Consider the following 27,545-nt stretch of genomic DNA (forward strand, 5'->3'; position numbering starts at 1 on the left):
ACAGCCAGTCTTCCCTGCATTACAACAGCTCCCTTGCACTGCAGGATCCCCCCACATTGCAAGAACACCCCCTGCGCAGCAAGACCCCCTCCCACACTGCAAGACCCCCTATGCATTGCAGGAGCCCCCACATTATAAGACCACCGCCTGCATTACAAGTCCTCCTCCTGCATTGCAAGAATCCCTCTGCATGGCAAATCCCTATCCCACTGCAAGACTCCACCTACAGTGCCAGACCCCCACAAACACCCCCTCTGCCCCACCAGGCTGTTGGCCACGCTGCAGGGCTGCAGGACAGGAGGGGAGAAGGGTGAAAGGTGCCATTGCCCACCACCACCATCTCCGAGCCATTGCAACACCCTGTGCCAGGCACCAGTGAGGCTGGAGCATCCAGGCCCTGGGGAACCCGGATCCCGGCAGCAAAGCCGGAAGCAGACGATGGGCACCCCTGCGCCAGGCGGGTGCTCCAGGTGGTTTCCCAGGGTGAAGGTGAGTGGTGCTGCGGTGCAGCACAAGGCCATGCTCCGCTGGCACCCAGGGCAGGGCTGCCACCGAGATGGGAAGGGACCAGCCTGGGTGCAGCACAGGGAGAGGCGCCTGTGCTGCCCAGGAGTGCTGCCCTTCCGCTCCTTGGGGACAGGGACACTTCTCGTGGATGCTTCCACGTGGAAGCAAACACAGATAAATACGAGCATGGCTGCAGACGCAGATTTGAAGCCCCCCTGCTGCATGCGTGTTCCCGGGCACTTGCAGGGGGGGAGCTGGCTGGGGGAAATGAGCTGTTCACTGGAGAAACGTGCGGAACCAGAACATCGGAGAAAGGGGAAGGGAAGGACGCAGAGGATGGTTTTCAGCTGGACGAGTGAGCTGCACCACCTGCCCCAGTTGAAGCAGGACAAGGGAAGGGCTGGAGCCTGGGCAGAGGTGGGAGGGTCCGGCTGTGCACCCACTGGGGGCTGGCTGGCACAATGACCCCCCCCAGGTTCATCCAATGCAGGCAGGACCGCGTCCAGCCCCCACCACCCCAGGCCCTCCAGGCTCCACTGGTTCTGCACTGGCTGTACTGGTTAGTGCCACTGCTCCAGCTCAGGGCTCAGCCGCCGGCACCCATCCCTGCCCTGGGGGGCGATGGCACAACTGCCCCAGGGCAAACCTGCCAGCCCTGGATGGGGTTTGTTTGCCTGGATGCCTCGGCCAGACCTGCTGGTGCTCCTGCTTGTCCTGCAAATCTGCAAATCTGGACAGACAGACAGACAGACCATTTGCAACCACAACCAACCCCACAGTTGGGTGGGAAACAACCCCACCCCACCCCCCAGCTCCAGCAAGGCAGATCCACGTTTGTCTTGCAAACCCCTTTTGCTCCTCTTGCTAAAGGTACCCGGGCGCTAGGACCCGGTCATGAGGGTGAGCAGCTGCCCAGGCCCACAGCTGCTGGGATCTGCCTTCTCCTGCCGCAGCAGGCAGATGGTGAGAAAGAAATGGCTTTTCTGCTGGACACACACACACACACAAGAAAAAAAGCAATTATGCAGGGGGAAAAAAAAAACCACCCTGTTTTCTCCCCATTGCCCAGCATGGATGGCTGGCACTGCCTGGCTCAGCCGCGCCTGCCCTCACAGAGTGGGCAGCCTGCCTGCACCCTCTGCTCGCTAGGGGGGGATGGGAGAGCCCCAAATCCTGTCTAAGATGTCCCCACATGTCACTGTGGTGGCAAAGGCTGACCAGTGTCCCTGAGCCTGGGGATGCAGCGGCCAAAACCTGTCTCCTGAGTGCATCCGTGCGTGCCGTGTGCGCTGGAGCAGTAAGCAAGGCGCTGGGTTTCCCTCTATATATTGCATTTCCCTTCGTCTTTGCAAGCCACCGTGACTAAACGCTTCTGAGGTCACACCCCCCGCAGCCCTCCCACCACCGCTCCAGCAGGAGACCCAATCCCTGGCGCATGGCATCCATGACAAGGGCTTTCCGGAGGGCGGCCGTATCCCCTCCAGAGGGGCTGCGTGACTCACCCGCTGGGACTTCAAATGAACCCGGGCTCGGAGAAAGAAAAGCAAAGAGAAAAGGAGCCCCGGTCATGGGGTGACCCTTGTCATGCCTGCCTTGGGCACAGAAACGCCCTCGGATTTTCATGCTTGCCTGGATGCTTTTTGTTGCAGCTCGGCTTCCTTGGCGAGCAGGCCTGGGGCATTTGGTCCAGCTCGTGAGATCGGGCTAGAGGGGCTTGCAGAGGGCAGAGATGGCAAATGCATCCCTGCAATGCAAATGCCACATATGGCGATGTCTGCTGAAGAGTTATAGGGGTGCAATGGGTTGTTTCATCCCTGTGCCCCCCAGGAGGGCAGCGGAGCCATCCCAGGGCAGCAGATGTCCCCGGGTGAAGGGGCAGCGTGGTGGCAGAGGCAGCAGCCCCAGGCACAGCAGCGGGGGATGCTCTGGGTTGTGTCCCCAGCCCTGCCGCTGTCACACAGCCCCTTTGGGCACGGCTGTGTCACGGGGTGTCCAGAGCTGGTGCAGCAGGTCACCTCTCAGCACAGCTGTCCTCTGGCTTCAAGACACATCTCGGTTGCCAGCTTGGCCTGAGCCCTCCTCGTCCTTGCTGGAGCAATCCTGAGGGCTCACTGCAAGGGGGCTGCTCGCAGGTTTTCATCCCAGCACCACAGGGGGCACGGGCTGGCTTACAGCCCCCTGCTTCCCGCAGGACCCCTGCATGCCACAAACCCTGGCTTAGTGTCACTGGCATGTGCAGACAGGCACCCCAGGGGTGTCCATGTCCCTTGTGGCAGTGGCTGTGAGATGGCCAAGGCTGGCCTGGGAAGCTCCCCCAGGGTGGGTAGCCCACTCAACCCCCGGAGGGGCTTAGCAGAGATTGGGGACTGCAGTGCTGGGTGGCCACCATCTCTCCAGCCGCTTCTGTCCTTGAGCAGTACAGGGCTTGGTGACAAGACGAGCCTTTGTACAGGACAGAGTGACCTTGTGCAGCTCAGTGAGCTGTCCTTTGGTGGGATAACGGGCTTTGCTAAAACAGCCCAGCGATCGGGGACCACTGGACTGGGGCTGGGAACAAGCCCCAGGCACAGACCAAACACCCTGGCTCGAGGCTGCATCTCCCCGGCATCCCCAACACATCCCTTGCGGCTGCTGGGGGCCACGGGGAGCACCCCAGGGTGCCCGGCTGCCCCGGCCTCACTGCCATATGCCACCAGGCAGCTCAGCAGAGGTTCCCCAGCGTCTCTCCCGACAGTTGGCAGGCGCCCCGGCCTCATTAAAATTGTATTAGGCAGTATTTAAAAAAAAAGCAGCAGCACCAGGGAAAACAAAGGGCAGCCCTAAGAGAGGGGTTTGGAGTGGCAGACCGTGCTCTGGGGGAGTTTTCCCATGGGATGCTGCCCCAAGGGGGCTTGCCCAGCCCCACGATCTGGGAAGCAAGGGATAGTGGTGGAGCATCATTGAGACTCAGACATGTCCCAGTGTCTCACGACCTTCAGGAGTGGACATGGTACTGGTCATGGTGATTGCTTGGTGCTTCATTAGCTGGGTTTATCTCATTAGCCTAATTTAATTGCGTCCAGAGTGCAATAAGGGATGGAAATGCTTGAAGTGCCCCATTTCAAGCAATTTGGGTGTTGGGCATAGGCAAGGCTCAAACAAATGAAGGAAGAAAATGGACAGGAAAGCACGTACGGCCAGGCAGTCCTGTGTCTGTGTTGGGACCTTGTCCCTCTCTTCCTGCTCAAGCTTGTTTTCTGGTGTGGTTTTTACATTATCGGAAGCCAAGACAAAAACCTCCAGCTCCCCCCAAGGACCCCACAGAGGTGGGACAAAGGCCGGAGCCTGGTTCATCCAGCAGGAGAATTAATTTTATTAGGAAAGCTTAAAAGACCTTCTGTGTAGTAGTTATTAACCTTGGCCACGGGGACGATGCTCTTTTTCCTGGACCCAGCACCCTGCCTGGTCCCCGGGGGCTCTGCCAGGGCACGAGGCACTGTAACCCCGTGGAAGTGCCCAGGTGCAGCAGCTGAGAGACGCAGGGCAACTTGTGGGCCAAAATAATCAGGTAGCAGGGGATGCTTTCAAGCCTTTCAAAAGAAAAAAAAAAAAAAGACCAAAAAACCAAGGGAAAAAAAGAACAAAATTAGGGACGTGACCATTCTTTATTGCCCATCTTGCAGCAAAATTTAGCACATGTTGCAAGCAGAGCATGTGACAGCCCTGGGGACATTTTGTAGTCCCTTAGGGGACAAACAAGCTACCTCTGTGTGACGGTGGCAGGTTCCTGCAGTGGCCTCCACCTGTGGGCAGTGTCGCAGCGTGTTTGTCTCTCACCAGCCACCCTCGTGGTGCTGGATTTTGGCCCCAAACCCAGTTCAGAGGAGGCTCCGGCAGAGGTGATGCTGCCTGCCCTGCTCCCCCCGGCTGCTCTGGCGAGGGGGTCTCAGTCGGGGTCGGGTCGGTCTGTGGCAGCAGGGGGGTGATGCTGGGGGAAGCCACAGCGGTGCTGCTGCCCAGAGGTGCGATGAGCGCGGGTGTGCTCAGTTCTACCTGCAGCTCACACCCATCAGCACTGAAGCCACAGCCACGACCCCAACCAGGAGGCCAAAGGGGAAGATTTCAGTGCCACCCCGGCGCCCAGTGCACGTCCCTGCTTTTAACTCCCCGCTGCAGCACGGAGTCAGCATGGAAGAATTTGCAGGGAAGAAGAAAGTGTGTTATCAGCATCTGCCCACGCAGCGCTCCAAAATAACACGGCCCCAGCCACTTGGCTGTGCCAGGCGGAGCAGGTGACTCAGCTTGCGACAGCAGCTCCTTTCTGCTCTGATTTTCTCACTTGGTCATGCCTGGATCCATGTTTCCCACTGCAGTCGGTGCACCGTGCCCGATGCACAGCCCCAGAGCCACCTCTGCTCCTGGCCTCATCCAGGGTTGCCAAAGGGTTTGGTGGACAGAGGACTGGCACTGCCTGCATCCCCAGGGCATGGCTGCTCCCTCCGAACATGCAGCATGCTGAAGAGCTGGTCTGAGCGAGCCTGGGGTGGCAGTCCCCACCCCTGGCACACCACCGCTGCCATCAGACACAACGCAGTGGCTCCATCTTCACCTTGGGGTGGTGCCCGGCGCATCCCAAAGAGGACATGGAGTAGCCTTGGAGCAGCTAGAAATGAGTGAGAGGGTGGCAGGGAGGGATGTCGGGAACAGGGAACAAAGCGAGCAGGCTGGGAGGAAGCCACCAAGGATGGTGGTGGCTTGTGGTTTTGTGTTTGCCACCTCCCCAGCTTCTTGCTGCAGGCTCAAGGCGCGGCTTTGGAGCAGATGCACGGACTCCCTTTGCAGTGTGCTGTTGCAGAGGGGCCAAGACCCCTCTCCCCTCGGGGTGGGGTGGGGGGGCTGCACCCATAGGTGCACAAGTCTGTGTGCAAACCCCTCTGGTGAGGGGAGAGGCTCAGCCTGGAGAGAAATCAAGGCCAAGCCCCAACAGGACCAGGGATTCCCCCAGACACCCCCTAAGCAGGAGGGGATCTCTTTTAAGGTTGAGGGAGCAGTAATAGGAGCGGTAATAGGAGCCAGCTGGGAAGCCCCAGGGGACCCCTATAAAGGGCTGAGAGGGGTAGGGAGGGGGAAGCATTTACTGTCTGGCTTGGAGAGGAGGTGAGGGGGTTACTTGCCTCCTCGGTGGAGTTACTGGGGCAGGATGCAGGGCAGCAGCAGTGCATGCAGCCGGAGCAGGGAGCACTGGGGTTGGTGGGGGCTGGGATTTTGGCCCAGGGAAGGAGCTGGAGGCCGTGGTTTGAAGCTGGGGGGAGCAACCTTCCCTGTCCAGGCACAGCCCCTGCCAGCTGTGCCTTCCTGGGCCTGGAGATCCCCTTCCAGATGGATAACTCCTTTGTCAGTGGTGAAAAGAGTCCATTAGTCAGGATTAGGAACGGGGCCTTGGGGGATTAGCCCTGCACCTCCCACCCAGCCCTCCCCCGCTTCCTGTGGGTGCTGGGCTGGGGGGCCTATCTCTGCCTCCTTGGGGTGCCCTCCCCCGCCCCCTGCTCTGTTTTCGGATGCAGGAGGGAATGGAGCCCTTGTTGAGCTGTGGGGCTGAGAAATGGGGGAGCTGGTGGGAAGCGGTGAATTGGGTCCCCAAGTCACCCACCATCCTGCTCCCTGTTGCTTTTTCTCATGTGCTTGCAAACTCCCCCCAGCAGCAACACCCCTTGTGCAGGGGCGATGCAGCCCCGGTGGCACTGCTGCCTTGTCCCGGTGGGGAATGGCTGCTGGAAGGCAGGAGGGAGCCTTTGGGGTGAGCACAGCCCTCCCTGCTCTTGCTGGGGGCAGGCTGTGCTTTTGTAGGGGTGGGGGCAGCTGTGTGCCGGGGGTGCTCAGGGCTGCAGGAGGGAAGGGGGTGTTGTCCCAGGGCAGGATTTTGGCTCTCGGACAGCCTGGGAGTGCTTGCAGACCCTCGACCCTCATTTCTCTCTTTTGGGTACGTCCATGCCCATCTCCCTTTAGTATCTGGGCTCCCTAGCATCATTACAGGGTCCCAGGGGAGTTTTGCAGATGGGGAAACTGAGGCAGGGGGAACCTGGCAATGCTTGCAACTTGTCACCTGGAAAACCACACCTAGGCTGAAAACAGAGGCCATGCTTCCTATGGGGCCTGCAAGGGGGAGGGGCTTGGGGGGCAAAATTTGGACCCCCTGGCTGCCCATGCACTTTCCAAAGAGGTGCTGGATCTGACTTTGAAATCAGGGGGCTCTGGGTGTGAAACCGGCTGTGATGGGAGCCAGGGCACTGTGGGGGGACTTTGTCCTTCCCCCTGCCCCAGCCCACCGCTGCCTCATGCCGTCCAGTTGTGGGGGACTGTGGGGGTCGCAGGGAAACCCGGAACAGCAGGAATGTGGGTGGTGGGTGCTGGTGGAACCCAAACCTCGGTAGGGCCCCGCTCGGCATCCAGCCTGGCTGGGGGGTCCGGGCCCCGCACCCGCGGGGGGGGGAGGGCGGGGGCTGGGCTGGGGGGCTGTGCAACCCCCCTACAGCGGAGGTGCTGGTCACCGGCTCACCAGCCGGGGTTAAGCTTCCCAGCTGGAAATGGAGGCGAGGAGGAGACTAAACCCCCGATGATGTGGGGCTGGGGGGCACGGGGGAGGGGGGGCGGTGGCACACAGCGGTTACCTGGCCCTGGGCTGGCGTGTGCATGCCCAGAAGCCCGGCTGGGGGTGCTGCGCTCTGGGGGGGTGCTGGTCCCCCTGTGCAGGGCCACTGCAGGGACAGGGGCTGCTGTGCCTTTGCAGGACAAAGCAAAGGCCCTCCGGGGTGGAGGGCACAGGCACTGGTGGCTGAGTGGGGGCTGGAGCTGGGTGATGTCCTTGGTTGGGGGGCCATGCTACCTGCAACATGCACCTCAGTGCCTGTGATTTCTTGTGCAGCACGCCTGTGTTGGTATGTGCAATCTCACATGCATCAGTCATCTGCACACAATTCCTTGTGCAACACATGTGTTGCAATCCCATGTGCAGTGTGCACCTTGGTGTGCAATCCATGTGCTGTGCACATGCAATTCCTTGTGCAACATGCATTTGTATGCAATCCTGTATGCACCTTGGTACGTGTGAGCTCATGTGCAGTGTGCGCTTCTGTGTGTGTACCTTAGTGTGTGTAATCCCATGTGCTGTGCACATGCAATTCCTTGTGCAACATGCATTTGTATGCAGTCCTGTATGCACCTTGGTATGCGTGATCCCATGTGCAGTGTGCGCTTTGTTTTCAGCCCGGTACGCAGCGTACACTTCAGCATGTGTGCAATTTCTTGTGCAACTTGCATGTTGGTGTATGCAATCCCATGTGCAGCATGCGCCTAGGTACCAGTGATCCCACGTGCAGTGTGTGCACTGTGCTTTGTTTAATCTGGCGTGCAGGGTGCACCTCAGCATGTGCAATTCCTCAGGCAACACGCATGTTGGTGTGCCATCCCTTGTGCAGTGTGCACACTGGTACAGGTGACTCCACGCGTGTCGGGCTCAGGCCCCGAGGTGCGTGTGCGCGGTGCGCAGCCGGGTGCGCAGCGCTGCAGCGCAGTGTGCATCCCAACACTGCCACCCAGCAGCCCGGCCGCGCTTTGCAGAGGGTCGGATGGGTGTTGCAGCTTGTGGAAAATCCTTGGAGGGGTGGACAATATGGAGACCAACCAAGCAGTCTGGAGGCTTTGCTGCCTGCTCAGCCCCCTTCGGAGCGCCTCTGAGCCCCTCTGGCGATGCTGCGTTTTTCCAGGAGCAGACACCTTGCTCTTGCACATCTCTTGCACACGCAAACCAGGAGTCTGCAGCAGTCTGGCAGCTGGTGTGGCAGGATTTAAGGCCAGGGTGGGAGTGAGCATCACAGCAAGGGGAGCTAGGTGCCCCAGTGCCAGCCAAGCCCCACCAGTGAAGCTGGAGGCTTGGTGCCCCTGATAGCAGGCTCCAGCCTGATGGCTAGGGCTGGTTCATTTTGCACTGTCATATCACACAGTGATGCTGTAACTACTCACTCCATCACAGTCTGATCCAGATGGTGGTACCTAATGCAGGGATGAGAGGCTGCAAGTCCCCCAGGCCCCCCAACCCACATGATGCTCTTAGCATCACCCTCACTGCTGCTCCCTGTGGCTGGGGGAGGACTGGCTCTGGCACAGTCCCAGTCACCCTTCGCCAAAACATGCAGGAAAACTGCACTAGAAAAGCACAAACTATCCCAAAGCCCTGGTCATCCCTTGGGGCTCCCTTTCGTCCTGGGACACTGCACACCACACAGCCCCACACACACCTTTGATGCTGTGAGACCAGAACACTTCCCCAGGCTGTTATCACTGGGGTGAATCACTTAGCGGGGCAGCCAAGCTGCCTGCAACAGCCTCGTAACAGCCAGTGCCAGCTGAGCTCAGTCAGGATGACGGGGGTCTTGCACCCCAGGCATAGCTGTGAGTGGAGGGGTCACTGTTGGTCCCTCTGCAGGGCACCAGCTACAAAAGGGGGGTTTAGGTGATGGGGCTGACAGTTGATGCATGGCTGAGGTTGCTGCCCACCTAGGGTGGGTCTGTTTAGCCAGGATCTGGGGCAGCTCTGGAGTGGGAACCCAGCCGACATCTCACTGCCAGGATGGCTGCGGGGCTGGCTGTTGCCCCTTTTCTGCTTTGGGCTCCCCATGAATGTTTTTGGGGTGTTTGCCCCATTGCGCAGGTGGGGGTGACACTGTGCTGATCCCCTTCCAGCTCTTTGGGTTGGGGAAGGCTCTGAACTGCCAGGCATGGTGACAAGGGGTGTGTGGGTGACACAGCCAGCTGGGCTGTGTCCTGGGGCGATGAGAGGAAAAAGCCGCTCCCTTGCACCCCCGGGCATTTGTTCTGGTGACGTAATCCCGGGTGGATGTGTCACACGGGCAATCCTGATCCCTGGTTGCCTCTTGAGGGCTTGTTAAAGCCCCCTGGGGTGGCACATGTCCTCCAGGGGGAAATGGAGGCAGAGCTAGGGCCGGAGGAGGTGGCATAGGGATGTCCCAGGGATGCCCCGTGTTCCACACTCTGCATGGCTGGAGGATGATGGGCCAGCTCGGGTGTCACCTTGGAGCAAGCCTGGCACTGGGATGGGACCAGGATCCTGTTCCTGTGCTCTAGCTGGACTGGAGGTTCTTTCTGTTAATGGTGGTCTCCATGACGCCTGTCCCATGGGCAGCGAACGGGCTTTGCCCACCAGGCTCCAGGTGCTTCAAGGTGCTCCCGGGTGCATTTACATTTCTGTGCCTCTAGACCAAATTCTTTGCAGAAAGCGAGATTTTGGTGCCTGACCCACTGCAGTACCACCGCACCAGGTGCCAAACTTGCTGCTTTCCCCATGGCACATCCTTCCCCCGGCATCTTGTTGCGGGACCGTAGCAGCATCTCCCCAAGCCCAGCGACTTTCAGCCAAGCCCAGCGTGTGGTGGCCGGCACAGGGTGCTTTTGGCACCATGTTTGCTGAGGCAGAGCTGCTCCTCCCTGTCCCGTCCCCCCCCCCCCCCGCGCAAAGGGGAACGCGGGGAGGAAATTGCTGCTGACGGAGCGGAGCTGCCGGACTGGGGATGACTAAGTTTGGCAGTGCTACCTGCCGCCTGTTCTTCCTTTTATGGAGGATTTGAGCGAACCGCTGGAGCAATTCTCCGAGAGAACCCAAAGGGATCCACCCTGACCTTGGGCATGGGCACTGCCGGGTTGGGGACAGGGTGGCTGGGGAGCAGGGGGGGTGGCGAGGCACTGGGACAGCATGTGGCTGGTGGACGCGGGGATGGATACCCCCCCCTTCTCCCCCATCCGGACTGGGCACCCAAATGTTTTCACTTTCTATTTTAAGGAGCTGGATGCTGGCCCTGAGTGGAGGCCTGGCCTGTGGGGCCAGCCAGGGCATGCTGCTGCTGGCACCCTCCGTGCCACCCGCCTTTGAGGCCACCCCTCCATCCCACATCCATCCCAGTGTGACTTTCCTGCAGGCTGGGGGTCCTGTGGGCACGGGGATGAAGGGAGAGAGGATGCAGGGGTGGCAGCATCAGCTGCACGGGGGCGTGCTGTTGCAATGTGACAGCATTGCAGGGGGGACATCACCACAAAGTGACACCACCCCCCAGCTCTGCACCCCAGGGCTGCTCCGTGGGGCTGAGGTGGAAACAGGGCAGCTCAGCCTCAGAAAGTCCCCAGCTGGTGAGAAATGCAGAGAAACAAAAATAGCATCTTTCCTTCCAGCGGCCGGGGTGGCTCTGGGGCCAGGACCAGGCTGTGGCCAGGCTCCCCCAGCACCAGGGTGGCTGCCCCATAGCCCCCAGCCCATGCTAGGGGTTGGGACTGGGCTTCTCGCGTTGTGTCCTGCATTCTTGGCATTATTCTCCTTTTTTCTCCTCCTCCTCCACCCGGGATGAGCTCTCAAACCTCTCCATTTATGGACAGGAGGTTAGGTCAAGTGGGAGGCTGAAAGGACGCCTGGGTCCCTGGGGAGGGATGGGGGTCCCACGTGGGAATGGGGCCCATGCCCACCGCTGGGGGTCACAGCAGTGATGGTGTGTGGAAAGTTGAGGGACACCCCGGCATTGCCCTGGGACCCCCATCATGATGCCCTGTGCCACTGGGATCCCCACCCAGGCTGGTGGCTGGGGTCACCCCCTGGACCCCCCAGGATGCTGGAGCACCCTAAGCTTCTGCGAGCAGCCAGGGAGAAAACAGTCCCTGTGAATGGGGAGGGTTTGTTCCTCTTGTTTTACATTTTATTTTGAAACCAAACACTGCCAGTTTGGGGGTGAGGCTGCAGCAGCTGCCCCACCCCCCCACCCCCCCCCAGGGGAAGCTGGATGTGTCCTTAGCCCCAGGCCACCAGGGAGTCACTGGGGCATGGTGAGATGACTCCAAAGCAGCTCTAGATGATGAAATGTCCTGATTCATTCCTATCATTAGTCTTATATATATATATATATATATATATATAAAAGACTAAAGAGGTGACTCAGGCAGTAGTACCCTGCCATTTGGTGGTGACGGAGCAGCTGCTTGGGGTTAGGCTTTTGGGGTAGATCTTCCCCCAGTCTATAATCACCTTTTGGGATGTTGCTGAAGGCAGTGAGCTGGGGTAGAGGCAAATACCCAAGAAAATGTGGTGCTGGGGATGGCCCTCTTGCGCTGCCATGTGAGGCAGGGCTGGGAAGCAAGGATGCTTTAAAGGGCAGCACCTGCAAGCCCCCCCAAGTCCCAGGTTGCCCCCTGGCTGGGGAAGGACCTCGGCACCTCATGGGGAAGGGTGAGATGGGTGAGCCTTGGCTGTCTTTTGGTGTATTAATCGGCCCCGCAGTCCCCTGGCCAAAACCCTGACCCAGCGGGCTAGGGGGCAGAGGGAGGGACGCCAGGGACTTGTCCCTGCTCCCTGTGGGGACCCATTGTCCCCTCCCCGGCTCCTGGCTGACTCAGCCAGACGGGATTCCCACAGTTTCCGTCAGGTGCTGCCTGGAGTAAGTGGGGAAGAGGTTTCACAAGCCCCAGTAATTAATGCTAATTACAGAGCAGCAACATGGGAATCATTTCTTCCCCAGGTGTCCTTCCAAAAATGGCTTTCTGCAGGTGTGGCACCATCCTTCGCCTGTCATTAGGCACTGCTCCGCCTCAGAGAAGGTAAAACCTTCGAAGGCTGGGACTGTGGGAACCGTGTGACGGAGGACGATCCCCGCAGCCCTGCGGGCGCCTGGCCCGGCTGCAGCTGCTGGCAGCTGGGTTTGGCTGGAGGGCACGGCTGCTCAACCCTGGGTCAAGGCAACCCATGGGGAAAAAATACCATCCAACCTCCCTGAGCAGCATGACTGCTCCTGACAGCTGCCGGCAGAAAATTAAAACCATGGAGAAGGGGCTTGGAGCTTTTTTTTTTTTTTTTTTATGGCTTGGTTCTGCTGCCTGCATTTAGAGGGACAATAAGGTCCAGGACAAGGAGCTCATGCCAAGAGGGGCTAAGCTATTCTGAGGCTTGAAAAAAATAGGGTGAAGAGGTTTAGAAAACTCTTTTGTCTTTGTTTTTCTTCTCCTCACTGAGCTGGTTGTGCTCAACCCCCCTCCCCCCCCCCTCCCCTTGTGTGAAATATTGGAAATACAGTGGGGTGGAGGTGAGCTGGGAGACCTGAGCTCCAGACCCAGCCATGATGGGGTGAGAAAAGCCTTGCCTGCCTTAGAAACGTGCTGAGCCTCCCCAGTGCTTGGGCTGCAGGGAATCTCCTCTTCCACTTATATGTCTGGAGAAAAGAAGTTAGAGGAGATGCATCCGGGCAAGATGGAGAGGAAGGGACCACTTTGGCCTTTGTGGCCACAGTGACTGATGGCAGAAAACCTAGGCTGAACCATCAGTGCCAGAGATGTGGACGAGAAGTGAGGAAATCCTTCCCATGCAGACTGTGGGGTCACTGTCCTTGGAGCCTGGTTTTGTGTGATTTTTCTGCAAGATTGAGCAATGGGAAGCAGGTCGGTAGTGACCCAGTGATGCAAGACAATAGCCAACTGCTGGTGGTGGCATCACCTTGAATAGTGAAAATCAGCCACCCTGGACAGCAAAGTGCTGGCTGGCTGCAGGGACTGACCGCTCTGCTGGTCTCCTGCAGCCCCACTTTGTTGTTTAAAACTGGTCTTAGAACTACAGGATTTAGGTCTCTACCCAACAGGGGTGGTTGTGCCCTATATTGTTTAAGCCTCAGGGCTTTTGTAGCAGAGGGAGATGAAGGGGCTGGTGCTTCCCTGTTTGATGAAGAAGCACATGTCCCATGCTGGAAACATCTTTTATTATTTCAGAGTGGAAACAATTTCAAAAGACTTGGTTGAACCTCACAGAAGAAGAAATCAGACGGGATTAAATCCACCCAGAGCCAGTTTCCAGGTTGTTTCCATATTTCTTCTCCAGGAGGAAATGCTCCCAGTCCAGGGGCTGCAGGTGCTGCGACTCCCCGGCCAGCCAGGGTGGGACCCTGTGACAGAGCGGGGCTGGCGGACAAAGCTTCATCCCCATGGGGCTGGAGAGCTCAGAAACCGGTCCTGGCACAGAAGAAATCCATCTCCTCTGCAAGCTCAATGAGAGCTGTCTGTGTGGTTTTTAAATAATCGTGACTTTGCTGAGCTTATTTCTTTTTGATGTGTGCAGACTTTTCCCTCTGACTTTCCCTTTGCAGATTTTCCCTTGCAGCAAGGGGAGTTGCTGCATGTATCCCAACGGACAGGTCTTCTCCCACTGCTCCATCCTTGCTCCCTTCTGAAGGTAGGGTGGAAAAAGGCAACACCAAAACCAGTGCTCCTGTGTGCAAGCCAATTCCCCCAAGGACGGTTGCTTTAATGAGATGTCACAGCTAACAAGTCTGCTGGCAGAGCACTCATGGAGAAACACGCTGGGAAATGGTAACGCAGCAAGTCTTGGCGTTGGGATTGCAGCTTTCTGGGCTGTCTGTCCCATCCCAGAGATGTGAATCCATGGGAGCAGCTGGGTGAAGGTCCTTGGTCTCCATGCCAGCATCAGCCAGCAGCGGCTTGCTGACAGCCCACTGCCTGCTTGCTGTCAGGATGTGATTCAACCAAGTGTAAGAAATAAGTGTATTTGAAAAAAAAAATAAAGGGGTGATAGCAAACAAACTGGTCAAAGCAAATATTGGGAGCTCCGGACACGCCGGGCACCCATGTGGGGTTCATTAGGTAGGACTGGTGATTTGTGGGAGGAAATCTGTGAGGCTGGTGGACTTGTTCTGCAGTGCAAGACCCTGCTTTGCCCATAGCCCAGCGGAGAACACTGACCTTGCAGAGGGGCTCAGGCTGCTGGTGGATCGGTGGCTCTTCTTCACAGGCACTTGGACTTGAGGGGGCACCTCGAAATCCCCAGGTAAGGGAGCATCCAAGCTCCTTTCCATCCCAGTACATGGAGACTTTGGGAGCTCAGAAATGTTTTCACTGCTGAGCACAGTTCTCTTGGAAGCAAGCACAGGCCTGCAGCACTTCAGCAAATTGTGCCCTGGCACCTGCTGGAAGTCAACCTGCAAAGCTAACAACGGGGGCTCACTGGGCTCTTGTCCGTCATTGTTCCTTGAGCAGATGCACAAGGAAGGGGAAATATGGAGACCTTTTCCCTCCCTGTGCCTGTCCTGGGAACAGGGGTGCAGGATGATGCAGGATGCAGGATGATGTGGGGGTGCAGGATGACCCAGGGATGTAGGATGACCCAGGGATGCAGGATGACCCAGGATGCAGGATGATGTGGGGGTGCAGGATGACCGAGGATGCAGGATGACCCAGGGCACCCATCCCATGGGAAGGCACCCCATGGCTCAGATGGAGCAGAGGAGGGAGGGGACCATTTGGAAGGGGTGTTCCTGCGAGGCTGCGGGGCGATGGAGGGTGGCAGGCCTCGGTCGCTGTCTGGTTTCCGTTTCCACTGCCTTTCCCCGGCTGGTTACGCCGAGACAGGGCCAGGTTTTGCCGTTTACGGGTTATTTCCGGGGCTGCCACGCTGGCGGCTGCTGGGGAGGTCAGTCCCTTGGCCGCTGTGTTAATTAACACGTGTGCTCTGAGAGGAGCGGGTTCTGGTGGGCGAGCAGGGGGGATCCTCGCCATCCCAGCCTCCCTCCTTGCCATGTCTCCCCCTTTCGCTGACCTCCCCAGCAAGGGAGAAAGCCCAGGGAAGAGACCTGGGTTTGGCTGGGGAGCGGTGTGCCCGGTGTTGGGTCGGCAGGAGAAAACCTTTCCCAGTCCCAGAGGCTGCAGGGTCTGGGCAGGGGGGCTGAGGTCCCATGGGGCTGGGTGAGCAGCCCCCTGCCCACCACCTGCCCTGAGCGAGGCACCCGAGCTACGTGATGCCCAGGCTGTGCCAGGGCCAGAGCTGCCCTGGGCTCGGGGCTTCCTCATTCCCAGCACTGGTCACTGTGTCTTCCTCTTGCTCGTCCCCCACCCCCCTGCTCTTGCAAAACAAGAACAAGGGCTCCCAGAGAGTGAAGGGTGCTGTGCAGCCATCTCACAGCCATGGGGGGTAGTATCGGGACCGAGGGGGCTCCTGAAAAGCCCCTGTAGGAAGATTGCTCCCTGGTTTTCTGCTTTCTGGCTTGTGCCTTCCTTGGACTGAGAAGCTGTAGAGAAAGCAGCCACCCTTCGTGTCTCATCCTGTTCTCTGAGTCCCACCATAGCCCTGGTGGCCGCTGTACCTGCTTGCTTTCCTCTGCTGTCCATAGTGCTCCAGTGACGGAGGACATCTAGAAGCCACCTCTGCAACCCCGCACAGCTACAGCTACAGCAGGGAGAAGAAAGCAGGAACATGGAAGTCTTAACCCCATTTATCATTAAGGGCTGGAGGAGGGAGAGGTGTCTTCATACACCACCCTGCATGTGCCAGCACGGGGTCCCCTGGGGGATGCCTGGGCCAAGGCAGGCAGGGTGTCCCCAGGGCAGGACCATTGCTCTGGTGAGCGCAAGCTGCAAGCCCTTCAGGTATAAATGGGACTTAAGTGTTTTTAAAATATTCTCGGAGCCAGTAACACTTCTGTCACCCGGCAGGGGCTCAGTGCCCACTCAAGCACACATCACCAGTGTGGGACAGCAGAGTGGGCACCCAAGGGTGGCAGAGGGACCCTGTCCCCAGGAGCGAGCAGAGGGCTGTTCTCCTCCTCCTCAGGAGGAGGAAGGGCCTGACAACTCACAAAACCACACGCATCCCATCAGACTTTCTCTTTCCAGATTTCCCTCCTGCAGACAAGCCTGTGGTGGGATGAACATTGGGGTGTCCTCCTCAGTCCCGGGGCAGAGCTGGTGAGGAGCTGGCAAGGTAATGCACCAGGGGAGTGACAGTCTGTACACAGGCACCCATGGCTTTTGTTTGCCTTTCTCTTGAGATCTTATCTCCTGCCAGCAGGAATGTGTGAAATGAGCCAAACAAAGCATGCAAGGAAATACTGTCTCGAGTGAGGGGTGGAAACTTCGAGGGCAACGGGCTGAGAGGGTAACTAATAAACTGGAGTGGGGATCAGTGCCTCTGCGCATAGTCTTTGTGGCGGTGGTTTCCATTCATCCCCAGTTTGTGTGCAGAGTGGCCTCTGGATGGTATCAGAGGGATGGATCGTTGCAAACTCGCTGGCTTTGCTGCAGATCTCAGTGAGAGCGGGATCAGAGGGGCTGGCTGGCAGTAGCATCACCCCATGGAGCATGCGGGGGCTCTCCTTCCCCCACCGGCATCACCTTGCTGTTATCCCTGCCACGGGGACCAGAAACAAGCCTGCTCTGCCTGGCACTGGGTGAAAAAAAGCTCCCCAGTCCTCTGCTACACCAGCTCCCCGGCAGAGAGCCAAGGTGGGGGGACATGGACAGCAGCTGGGTTTCATTTCTGGTGGCTCTTTTGAAAAGGCTGAGTGCTCTGTCCAGGCTGGATCATGCCTGAGGGTTTATTTTAACCCAGAGGAGCAGGGGGAGTGGATGGGGCATTGATAAGAGCAGGTCCCACTCCTCCACTGCCAACTCCCCGCCTGGGGCAAGCGGCTCGTGTCAGGACTCAGCACTGGCTGCACAAACAGGGCCAAGGGCCAGCCCAGGCAGGGATGGGGCTGGGATGGGCCCCGAGCGGCTCTGGTGGATGCCTCTACATCCCTCCTTCTAGGAATGGGTAAACCCTGCCTCACCTGCCTGTTCGCTGAGCATCCCTGATGCCTGCAGGCAGGGGGGCTGCCAGAGCGGTAGGGGTCCCCATCTGTGGGCACTCCGGGCTGCCCCAGCAGCACAGCACAGCTGTCTCGGACCCTTCTCTTCCATTTAACTGCTAAGCCAACATGATCCTTGTTGCTAGAGATAAATGGGGATTACACCCCCAAACCCAAAGCACAATTGCCTGCAGAGTCAGAAGTGCTTTGTATTGCCTGGCACAGGTGGGAGAGCCATCCTGGCCAGGGGCAACGGGCATCCTCCCACTCTGCTCTTCCATTTCCCACACCGAAAACAAAGGCAGTGCTATTCCCTCCCTCTCCGAGGTGGGAGAGGTCACCTCTGCCGAAGGCTTGAAGCCCCCAGATGGAAAGTGCCATTAGCCCAGCAGAGATCAAAGCAAATTTCCTGGTGTGCTTGGATAGCCCAGGATCTGTTTCATTTCTTAGGTATGATACGAGCAGAAAACTCCATCCAGCTGCTTCCCTGCCTTTATTGTCAGCGACCGAGAAAAATCAATTCTCAAAGTAATTAAGCAGTTGAAAATACACTGTACAGCTCGGCATAGGGCCATGTAACGTGTGCAGGAGTTTTTTGCCAAGACAGGTAACCAAATTCTGGGGGGTATCCTTTGCAGGAAAGTGTCCCCTGAGGCTGCATCATGGCAGAGGTGTCATTCAGTGGCATTTGGGAGGCGATGGGGTTGGGGTGAGTGGGGCCAGAGGGCTGAGACATGCAGAGAAAGCCCAGGGACAATCAGCTTTTTCTCTTCCTCTTCTGTTTTTAGCTGGAGGAAACATCCCCTGAAGCTGATGCTGGGCCTGGCTGGAGGGGCAGGGTTGCTCCACTGCTCTCAGTTGCTGTGGGGAAGCTCTTTGCCTGGGGCAAGAGGCCATTGTAGGGCTTAGCTTGTCCCATTGCGGTAGGAAAGGTGGACCCCAAAGATGCACAGGGTGGCTGAGAGGGCTGAGGCTGGGAGCCCGGCCGGTATCGCCCCAGGGGTCTGGCTGCGCTGGTGTAATCGCACTGTGCTGGGGAACGACCTTGGGCTGAAAACAATTCGATGCTGGGGCCTCACCGGCTCTTGCTATCAAGGTCAACCAAGACAGCACATTTAGCTGGTGGGGGAAGGGACAGTTTTCCTCTGTTCCAGCCGAGCCAGCTCAGCCCAGGGCGGGTGGGAGGGCGGCATGGCTGCTGGGGGCCCGGGATGGAGCTGGGCAGAGGATGCCCAGCTCAGGTACCGGCTGACAGCTGCTTGCTCAGCTGCCTGCAAGGCGGGGAATGAAGCCCTGGTCTCCTGCTGCCTGTGTGGGCTGGGGTACCGTGGGCAGCATCATGATCTGGAAATGTTGGCACAGGGATCTGCTCAGGGGAATGCAATGAAGAGGCCAGGGAAGGCACAGGGGCACAGATGGAGAGATGGGGCTGGAGGTAGCAAGGACAGGCACAGCTGAGGAAAGGTGTGGAGAAAAAATCACTGCTCAGGGCTTCAACCCCTCCAGCAAAGTCCTGCTTTCAGGGAGAGCAGGCTGTAAACCAGACACATGTCCCCTCCTGCCACCTCTGCTACCTGGGCAAGCATGCCCTTTCCAACAGTCTCAGCAAAACTTGGCACAGGTTGTCTATCGGTGCCCTGAAGATGGAAAGCGGTGAATTTGAACAGTTTTCCAGCCTGATACAATACAATGAGTTACCTTCGTTGTGGGTGGGAGGGATGCTCAGGATTAGCCCATTGTGGATGCAGCAGACCAGGGGTTCCTTGCACATGGAGGTCTGCAGAGGGAAAGACTTTAATCTCTCTCTGCGAAAGGCACTGATAAATGAGAGAGAGCTCAAGGATCAATACAAAGGAGCAGGAACCTCGGGGAGGGATGTACGAGAATGGAGAGTGATGCTTGAAAGGGGAGAGGAGAGTCTGCGGCTCGATGAAGGTGAGCTAGCATGGGGGATGCAACGCAATGAGTCAGAAAAATGTTGGGGGTGGTTCTGCTTCAGGTCTTAACACTGAATGTGTCCCCATAAAGGGAGAGGTGGGGGCTGTGGAGAGGCCAAAGGGGGAGATGGGCCTGGGGTTCCTGCTTAGATTTTACCTCCTGCAAATTCCTGTGGCAGCTGATGCTGCAAGGAGTGAATTGAAAAAGAGGAAGGTGCTGGGACGGTCCCCGTGCCTGCGAAATAGGGGATGTGGGCAGCACCTTTCCCTCTTCCCCTTGGGGAGCGGGAAGGGAGGGGAAAGGCAGTGCTCTGAAAAAGCTCTGCAGTTTTTGCAGGAGGGTGATTTAAAGCACGGGGCTGGTTTCAGAAGTTTCCACCTCTTTTCTCATTGTTACGACATAACGAGGGGAAGAACGGAGGCCCGAGTGCATGGCAGGGGCAGTGATGGAGGAGTTGGCACTGAAGGGAATGTGTGGAAATTCAATTTCACAGCCCCGAAAGCTGCCAGGATTATTCTCCCACCCTTGACCCTCCTCTCCCTGAAAGTGTGTCAGATGCTGTCTCAGTGTGGGCAAAGGGCTCCTGCTCTAGGGGAAGGGCTGAAAGAAGTGAGTGGAAAGGAGAGCTCACATGTTGTCCCACAAGTGCAGAAATTCAAGCCTGGCCGTATCAACCAGCAAAGGGCAGCAGGATCCTCCCCTGGATAGTTTTGTCCGGAGCCAGGGCGAGCCGAGCGCCAAGGACAAGCAGGGAAAAGTGAAGCAAAATAGGGAAAGCTGAGAGCCTGTGATGTCTGCTCAAGGGTAACACGACAGCCCAGGATCTCTTTTCTCAGTTCCCCTTTCTTTCCTCTTGGCTTTTGCAACCCCCCAGGAGGAGATGGGAGGAGTGCCCCGAGCCGTGGCTGGTGGAGCCAGCTTGGTCCGTCACACCATGCATGGTCTGGGTGGTAAACATGGGTACGGGCTGGTGGCTTCCCTATCAAAGTGTCTTCAGGCTGGGAGGAAGCGGAGGCGCCTGGCTGTGTGCTGTGGGCCACATCCTGCCATCCCCACTGAGGTCAAATCTCACTGCCCCCAAAAGCCAGGAGACGCAGGGCCGGTGTTACTGCCCGCCGGATGCTGGCGGACTGATTGCTTTCTGATTCAGTCCAATAATCAAGAGACATTAATGACCCAGTAATTCCCCTCTGTGCCTAATGGGCTATCTCGCATCCGTGGTTCCCCAGCCTCGCTCCACCCAGCCGGCTCACTGGGATGCAGCGGAGTGGAGCATCCCATCCCTCTGATGCACACCCCATCCAGCTGACCAAGACCCCCATGAGCCATGGTGGCTTTCCCACCTGGTCTTGATCCGCTGATGTTCCTCATCCCAAACCCATCACCCCAGTGCTATTGCAGGACATTTTCTTGCTGCTGTTTTCTGCAGACCCCTCATCAGTGCGTTCGTGGACCACGCTTTACACCCACAAGGGCCACCAGCTATACCCATGCCTTGTGGCTCCCCTTATTTGACGTATAATCTTCTAATTAATAATCAGCCTTTTCAAAGTGGAGTGCAAACATTAATTAGTTCCCTGTCAGGTAAGTAATTAACAGTGATGACTCCCATTTTACTGCAAGGGAAGCAGCGATACAGAGATCTTGCACGATCCACCCGAGGTGGCAGGGAAGTGACTGTGCAAAGGCAGCTCTGTGCTGGCATGGTCCTGCAGCCACCCTGGGTCTCCTTCCACCAAGGGCTTCCCTTGGAGACAGTCCCCGTGTGCTGGGGTGTCTCTGCTCCACCACCGTGGCCATCTCCAGCATGGAGCGGATGGCATGGTCCCAAGGTGGCTCCACTACCACGGCCAGCTCTGCCCTAAGGATTGGGGCATGGCCCTGGGGTGGCCCTGCAGAGCCCACAGAGCTCCTGTCTCTCCTCTCCATATCATCCTCTCCGAAGCACCCATCTGGGAGCAGCCACAGTGCTAGGTTTTGAGGCACCTCCACCAGCTTCTGGAGAAGGGGATGCCGTTGCATGGAAGAGGGCTGCTGCTCATGTTCCCATCTGTGCCTGGTGTCCCACCTCCTCCCATCTCCCCCCCCAGGTAATTGCAAATCTGCATCTCAGCAGGCTCCTGCAGGTTTCTCCTGCTGCTCTGCTCCTTTGTGTGTCCCACAGCAGGGAGCAATGCTGGGGGGGGATTACACCTCGGTCCCCCCTTCAGCCAGACCCTAAGCTGGGGAGGGGGGCCAGCAGTTCAGGGAGGGAGCCCCATCCTCCAGGCCCCATCCTCATCCTCACTGTCATCTCCATAGCTCCCTGGTGACAAAGAGCTTGCAGGTGTGGGCTGCAAGACCTTGATGGCAGGGCTGGCTCACCCCACGATGCCGGGCGAGGGGCGTCCCGTGCAGAACAGGCATTTTTAGCAGTTGGTTTTTTTCCCTGGGAATTTCATCGTCGCTGTTTTCAAACCGCCGAGATGAGACATTCAAGGTCCCCGTGCCGAAGTCTGCATGCTTCTAACAACGGGCAACAGATTGCGAGTGGCGGCTGCTACTTTACTTACAGGGCTGCTTAATTAACTTGATTAATCAGCCCGTGTTCGCACAACGCTCTGGAGACGCAAAGCCCCCTTGTTGCTGCTGCCTGCTGCTCCGTGGACGCTGCCCTCGCCTTGATTCCCAAGCGATATTCGATGGGAACAGGCGAGGAAGGGATGGCAGCCGGGGCTCTGGCAGGGACCCCGCTCCGGCAGGGACCCCCGCTCTGGCAGGCTCTGCATCCCAGAGGATGGGATCAAACGGTGCCCAGATCTGACCCAAGCCCCGCTCCTGCCGTGACCCCTGCCAGCCCGGGGTGGGATGGGGAAGGGTCCCCCGTGGAGCATCTTCTCGCCTTCTCCCGGGCATCGCCGCTGCCGTTGGGGATACGATCTGTACCCGGGGTGGCGGCCACGCTGCCCGGTGGGTGCAAGGGCCAAAGGCCTGGCAGCGGTCGCTGCCTGCTGACATCAGCATTGAACTTGGCCCCGCATCCCAGCCGGGGCCCGCCGGGGGTGACCACTGCATGCCGCAGCGTGCAGCCCCCGGCCCCCCACCCCGGCCAGGGCGGGGGGCAGCGCTGCGGGCAGAGCCCCCCCGCGGGGAGGGCAGCGGGGTCCTGCAGCACGTTGCCCCCAGGGGTACCCCCTCCCTCACCTGGGGGGCTGCAGCTGCGCCCCGCACACCCTGCCCCCCCCCGCGGGGCTTTGTGTGAGGGGTGCGGCTGTGCGCCCCCGGGAGCGGGTTGCATGGGAGGAGGGGGACACACCGCCGCGACCCCCACCCCCCCGGGGGTGCCGCGTACGGGGCGAACAGGCCCGTTCGCCGCAAAGCAAGGTGAACCTGGGGGTGAGGGGGGGGCTGCAGCCGCAACACGCCCGCTCCGCTTTGCTGGCCTTTGCTTCACTTCGCCCCCCTCCCCCCCCTCCCCCAGTATTTTTTTCTCTTTGCAGGGCGGGGGGCGCTGCCGGGCGGGGCGGGGCGGTGCAGCGCGTGCCGGGCGGGGCGGGGCGGCACGAGGCGGGGAGGTGCGGCGGGGGCCAATCAGAACCGCGCGCTCCGAAAGTTTCCTTTTATGGCGAGGCGGCGGCGGCGGCGGCCCGATAAAAGGCGGGGCGGGCGGCGGGCGGGAGCCGCTGCGAGCTCTGCCTGCTTCCCGCGCGCGCGCGCCCCGCTCCCGCCGCCTCGCGCCGCCCGCCCCGGCTCTGACCGCGCAACTCCCCGAAGGTGAGCGGGACCGGGGGGGGAGGGGAGCGCCTCTTCGCGCTCCGTCGTTCAGTCCGTCTTGTTACTAATATGAGTTGTGTTAAGCTTGTTTAGAAGATGGCGTGCCCGCTGCCGGGATGCCCTTTGTTTGCTGGCGGGGGGGTGTGTGCGCGGGCCGCCGCGCCGCTGCAGTGTATTAAGGGATGTAGAAAGAGACGGTGCTTTAATAATGGTTTGGGGGTGCTGCTTGTGTGTGCGGGGGTCGCCACCCTGCTGCCCGTGAGGTTAATCCGCCTCCTAAGAGGATTGTGGCGGCCATGAGCGGGGCCGGGGAGAGCGGGCGGCTCGGCTATTGTGTCTCGAGGGGAGGAGCGGCGGAAATGGGGCGCGGGGCTTTGTCTGCTCCGCGGCTGCTGGTGGGGGGCTTGGGGGGTCCGCGGCGCGGCTGGGCCTGGGGGCGTTGTCCCCCACTGGGGAGGGGCGCGGTCCCCCCGCCTGGGCACATGTGAGAAGCCCCGCTGGCTTTTTTTTCTTGCAGGGGGAAAGGGGGGCGGCACCCCCTCCCGAGGGGCGAGGTTGTTGCATCGGAACAAAAGCTGTATGCGGAGGGACGGGGGGGGGGCGGGAGGGGACGAGCCCTCGGGTGCCCGGGCAGCGGCCGTGCCCTGGTGCAGGCAGCGACTACACTTCCCAGGCTGCCCCGTGCGGGGCTGGCACATGTGCCGGCAGCTGCCGCCGGCCCCCCGCCTTGCCGGCGATTACACCAGGCGCTGTCGGCGGCGCTGAGCTCGCCTTCTCGCGGCGGGCGGCAATTGCATAAGACCCTGGCTTTAATCTCCCCCGCGCCGCGCTGCCGCTTTCCGGTGGGGCAGAGCCCCGCCGGTCACCTTTGGCTAGCGGGCTGGGCGAGGTGGCACCCGCTGAGCTGAGGGTTTCCCGGGGGGGGGGGGCGGGGCGAGCGGCGGCCGCCGAGCGCCGTGCGGGACCCGCAGGGGCGTCGCGCAGGCGGCCGAGGCGTGGAGCGGCGCGGGCTGGCACACGGCGGGGCGCTGGGGCGGGGCCGCCCCGCCCCGGGGCGTGGCTGCCGCGTCCCCCCGAAGCCGGCGGCGGGCGAGGCCGGCGAGGCGCGGCGCGCTCCAGCCATTGCCTTTTATGGTAATAACGCGAGCGGGCGCCGGGACGCGCTTTGTCCCCCGGCGGTGCGGCGCCGCCATCCGGCCGGCCTCGCACCCTCTAGCGGGCGGCGGGCGAAGCGGTGCGGCGGCGGCAGGAAGGAAATGGGTGGGGAAGGGCCGCGGCGGCATCGCCTCCCCTTCCCCTCCTCGCCGAGGCTGGTGCCGGGCCGGTGATGCTCACGGCGCTCTCCTCTCCCTCCGCAGCCAGCCATGGATGACGATATTGCTGCGCTCGTTGTTGACAATGGTTCCGGTATGTGCAAGGCCGGTTTTGCCGGGGACGATGCTCCCCGTGCTGTCTTCCCATCCATCGTGGGTCGCCCCAGACATCAGGTAGGTGGCCGGGGGTGTCTGTTCTCACACAGGGGAGAGGAGTTTTTGGTGGAAGCGGTTCCCATAGAGACACTGAGCTTTGAGAAGCCCCTTGATTTGGGTTTATAACAAAGAGGCTTCTGCGCTGCAGCATGGCTGGTGGGGGCAATACAGCCTCCTGCAGAGCTTTTGGTGGAGCAGCTGGCTGAAGCCTGCCCTGATGGAGTGGGGACAGCGGAGGGGTGGCAGCTGGGGACCTAGCTTTGGGAAGAGCAGGTTATCTGTCCGGTGGGGCTTGCCCCCTTCAGCATCTGTACTTACCATTTATTCTTTGTCATGCAGGGTGTGATGGTTGGTATGGGCCAGAAAGATAGCTATGTTGGTGATGAAGCCCAGAGCAAAAGAGGTATCCTGACCCTGAAGTACCCCATTGAACATGGTATTGTCACCAACTGGGATGACATGGAGAAGATCTGGCACCACACTTTCTACAATGAGCTGAGAGTAGCCCCTGAGGAGCACCCTGTGCTGCTCACAGAGGCTCCCCTGAACCCCAAAGCCAACAGAGAAAAGATGACACAGGTGTGTAAAGCTCTGGAGCTTGGAGCTACCGCAGATGTTGCTGCAGGCCAGCTCTCCTCTTCCATGTTGTCCTCTCTCCTTCACCACTGTTCTCCATTTTTTGCCATCTTTACAGGGTTTTCCTTTCCTGACCTGAGTCTGCTCTTTGCTGGACCTTGACAGGTTTTGTTTGCTCTTCTAAGCTGGCTTTCTCTGAGACTGAACTAGCAACTTTTAACTGCTGTTTCTGACTAGACACACTAATCCCATTTACCAGCCTTGAGTGACTGTACTGTAGTTTACTTGGCATTTGTGTTTTTCCTTGCTGTGACATGTTGGATGGGTCTGTGGTGGTGGTGTCCCTGCTTGGGCTCTGACCTGGCAAGTGTGGGTGGATGCCAGGCAAAGATAAGCATGGACTTCGAGGGGGAGAGAAATCTCTTACCCAGGGGCAAAAGTAAAACCACTTGCATGGACCTGTTGTAGACCTGTAGTGAGAACCTTGCTTTTTGCTGTGGACTCAACCCCTTCTTTTCTCTCCCTAGATCATGTTTGAGACCTTCAACACCCCAGCCATGTATGTAGCCATCCAGGCTGTGTTGTCCCTGTATGCCTCTGGTCGTACCACTGGTATTGTGATGGACTCTGGTGATGGTGTTACCCACACTGTGCCCATCTATGAAGGTTATGCCCTCCCCCATGCCATTCTCCGTCTGGATCTGGCTGGCCGTGACCTGACGGACTACCTCATGAAGATCCTGACAGAGAGAGGCTACAGCTTCACCACCACAGCCGAGAGAGAAATTGTGCGTGACATCAAGGAGAAGCTGTGCTATGTTGCCCTGGATTTTGAGCAGGAGATGGCCACAGCTGCCTCTAGCTCTTCTCTGGAGAAGAGCTATGAACTCCCCGATGGCCAGGTCATCACCATTGGCAATGAGAGGTTCAGGTGCCCCGAGGCCCTCTTCCAGCCGTCTTTTCTGGGTAAGTCCAGCTCTTCCAGGATACCACGTGTTCTTAAATGTTCTTTCTGTAAAGGGTGACCTGGAGACCAGGGTAACTCAATTACCACATTACTGCTGGTCCCTAGCGATGCCTGTGCTGTCATGCTAATTAGCCTCACTTTTTGCACAGTCTAAAGCTTGTTTGTTGGGTTTTTTTTGGGGGGGGGGGGGCGGGGAGAGCCTTGGGGTTGGTAGAACAGGAGGTTGAGCCTGTTGGAGCTGTGGCTTTTGTATAGTGCCTTACCACAAAGCAGCTGCTGGTCTCTTGGTTTGCCCATAGCAGCTCCTCAGACTTCTTGGCTGTGTCTTAACCCTTGCTGACTGGAGACTGCTGCTTCTTCACAGGTATGGAGTCCTGTGGTATCCATGAAACTACCTTCAACTCCATCATGAAGTGCGATGTGGATATCCGTAAGGACCTGTATGCCAACACAGTGCTGTCTGGTGGTACCACAATGTACCCTGGCATTGCTGACAGGATGCAGAAGGAGATCACAGCCCTGGCACCCAGCACGATGAAAATCAAGGTAGGATGGAGTTGGGGGAAGCTCTCGGCACCCCTCTTAGTGCTGACACGCAGGGTGGGTGGAGGGGCAGTGCAGTAAGTTTAAACTGCTCGAGAAGATAGAAACCGTATTTCTGTGTCTGGGGTAGCCTTAATGGCCTTGGTCTGGACAAGATGGCATGTGCCCAGCCACATGCGTAATGGGATTAGTGTAAATACTGGCCGCAGGGGAAGGGGAGGGGGTGTATGTCTTAAGCCTGTTTGGACTTCACTGTATCTTGGCCAAGGCTTAGATGAGGGAATGAGGCAGGGGCCATGTGTGGGCAGTGAGTGTAGTATGCCACTGTGCATCTGACAAATTCCTCTTCCTTGCAGATCATTGCCCCACCTGAGCGCAAGTACTCTGTCTGGATCGGAGGCTCCATCCTGGCCTCCCTGTCCACCTTCCAGCAGATGTGGATCAGCAAGCAGGAATATGATGAATCCGGACCCTCCATTGTCCACCGCAAATGCTTCTAAACCGGACTGTTACCAACACCCACACCCTTGTGATGAAATGAAACCCATAAATGCGCATAAAACAAGAAGAGATTGGCATGGCTTTATTTGTTTTTTTTTTGGCGCTTGACTCAGGATTAAAAAACTGGAATGGTGAAGGTGTCAGCAGCAGTCTTAAAATGAAACATGTTGGAGCGAACGCCCCCAAAGTTCTACAATGCATCTGAGGACTTTGATTGTACATTTGTTTCTTTTTTTAATAGTCATTCCAAATATTGTTATAATGCATTGTTACAGGAAGTTACTCGCCTCTGTGAAGGCAGCAGCCCAGCTCGGAGGGAGCCGATGCCAGTTACTGGTGTTAGGTTATAATTGCTTGTCTGTAAATTATGTAACCCAACAAGTGTCTTTTTGTATCTTTCCGCCTTAAAAACAAAACACACTTGATCCTCTTTCTCTTCGATTTGTCAAGCAAGCAGGCTGTGTTCCCCAGTGATAGATGTGAATGAAGGCTTTACAGTCCCCCGCAGGGTCTAGGAGAAGTGGTGCCAGTACGTGCGGGAGGGAGGGGCTACCTGTACACTGACTTAAGACCAGTTCAAATAAAAGTGCACACCATAGAGGCTTGACTGGTGTTGATTGTTCGTTTTGTTTCTTTCGT

General features: G+C 58.4%; 1 protein-coding gene across 1 annotated transcript; it reads left to right on the forward strand.

Moving 5' to 3' along the window:
* Nucleotides 1-22,713: 22,713 nt before the first annotated feature.
* ACTB (actin beta) lies at nucleotides 22,714-27,513 on the forward strand. Its single transcript, XM_055706687.1, has 6 exons — nucleotides 22,714-22,850; nucleotides 24,209-24,337; nucleotides 24,659-24,898; nucleotides 25,423-25,861; nucleotides 26,227-26,408; nucleotides 26,762-27,513. The coding sequence occupies exons 2-6, from the start codon at nucleotides 24,215-24,217 to the stop codon at nucleotides 26,903-26,905; spliced, it is 1,128 nt and encodes a 375-aa protein (XP_055562662.1). The 5' UTR covers nucleotides 22,714-22,850; nucleotides 24,209-24,214; the 3' UTR covers nucleotides 26,906-27,513.
* The last annotated feature ends 32 nt before the right edge of the window (nucleotides 27,514-27,545 follow it).

The sequence above is a fragment of the Falco cherrug genome, chromosome 4, assembly GCF_023634085.1.
Source record: "Falco cherrug isolate bFalChe1 chromosome 4, bFalChe1.pri, whole genome shotgun sequence".
In the NCBI taxonomy this organism is placed as follows: Eukaryota; Metazoa; Chordata; class Aves; order Falconiformes; family Falconidae; genus Falco; species Falco cherrug.

Excerpts from the sequence above, each read along its gene's own strand:
- ACTB (XM_055706687.1), top strand. The coding sequence starts at position 24,215 with ATGGATGACGATATTGCTGCGCTCGTTGTTGACAATGGTTCCGGTATG. Across the intron at positions 24,338-24,658 it reads TGGGTCGCCCCAGACATCAG|GGTGTGATGGTTGGTATGGG; the intron begins GTAGGTGGCCGG and ends TTTGTCATGCAG. Across the intron at positions 25,862-26,226 it reads CTTCCAGCCGTCTTTTCTGG|GTATGGAGTCCTGTGGTATC; the intron begins GTAAGTCCAGCT and ends GCTTCTTCACAG.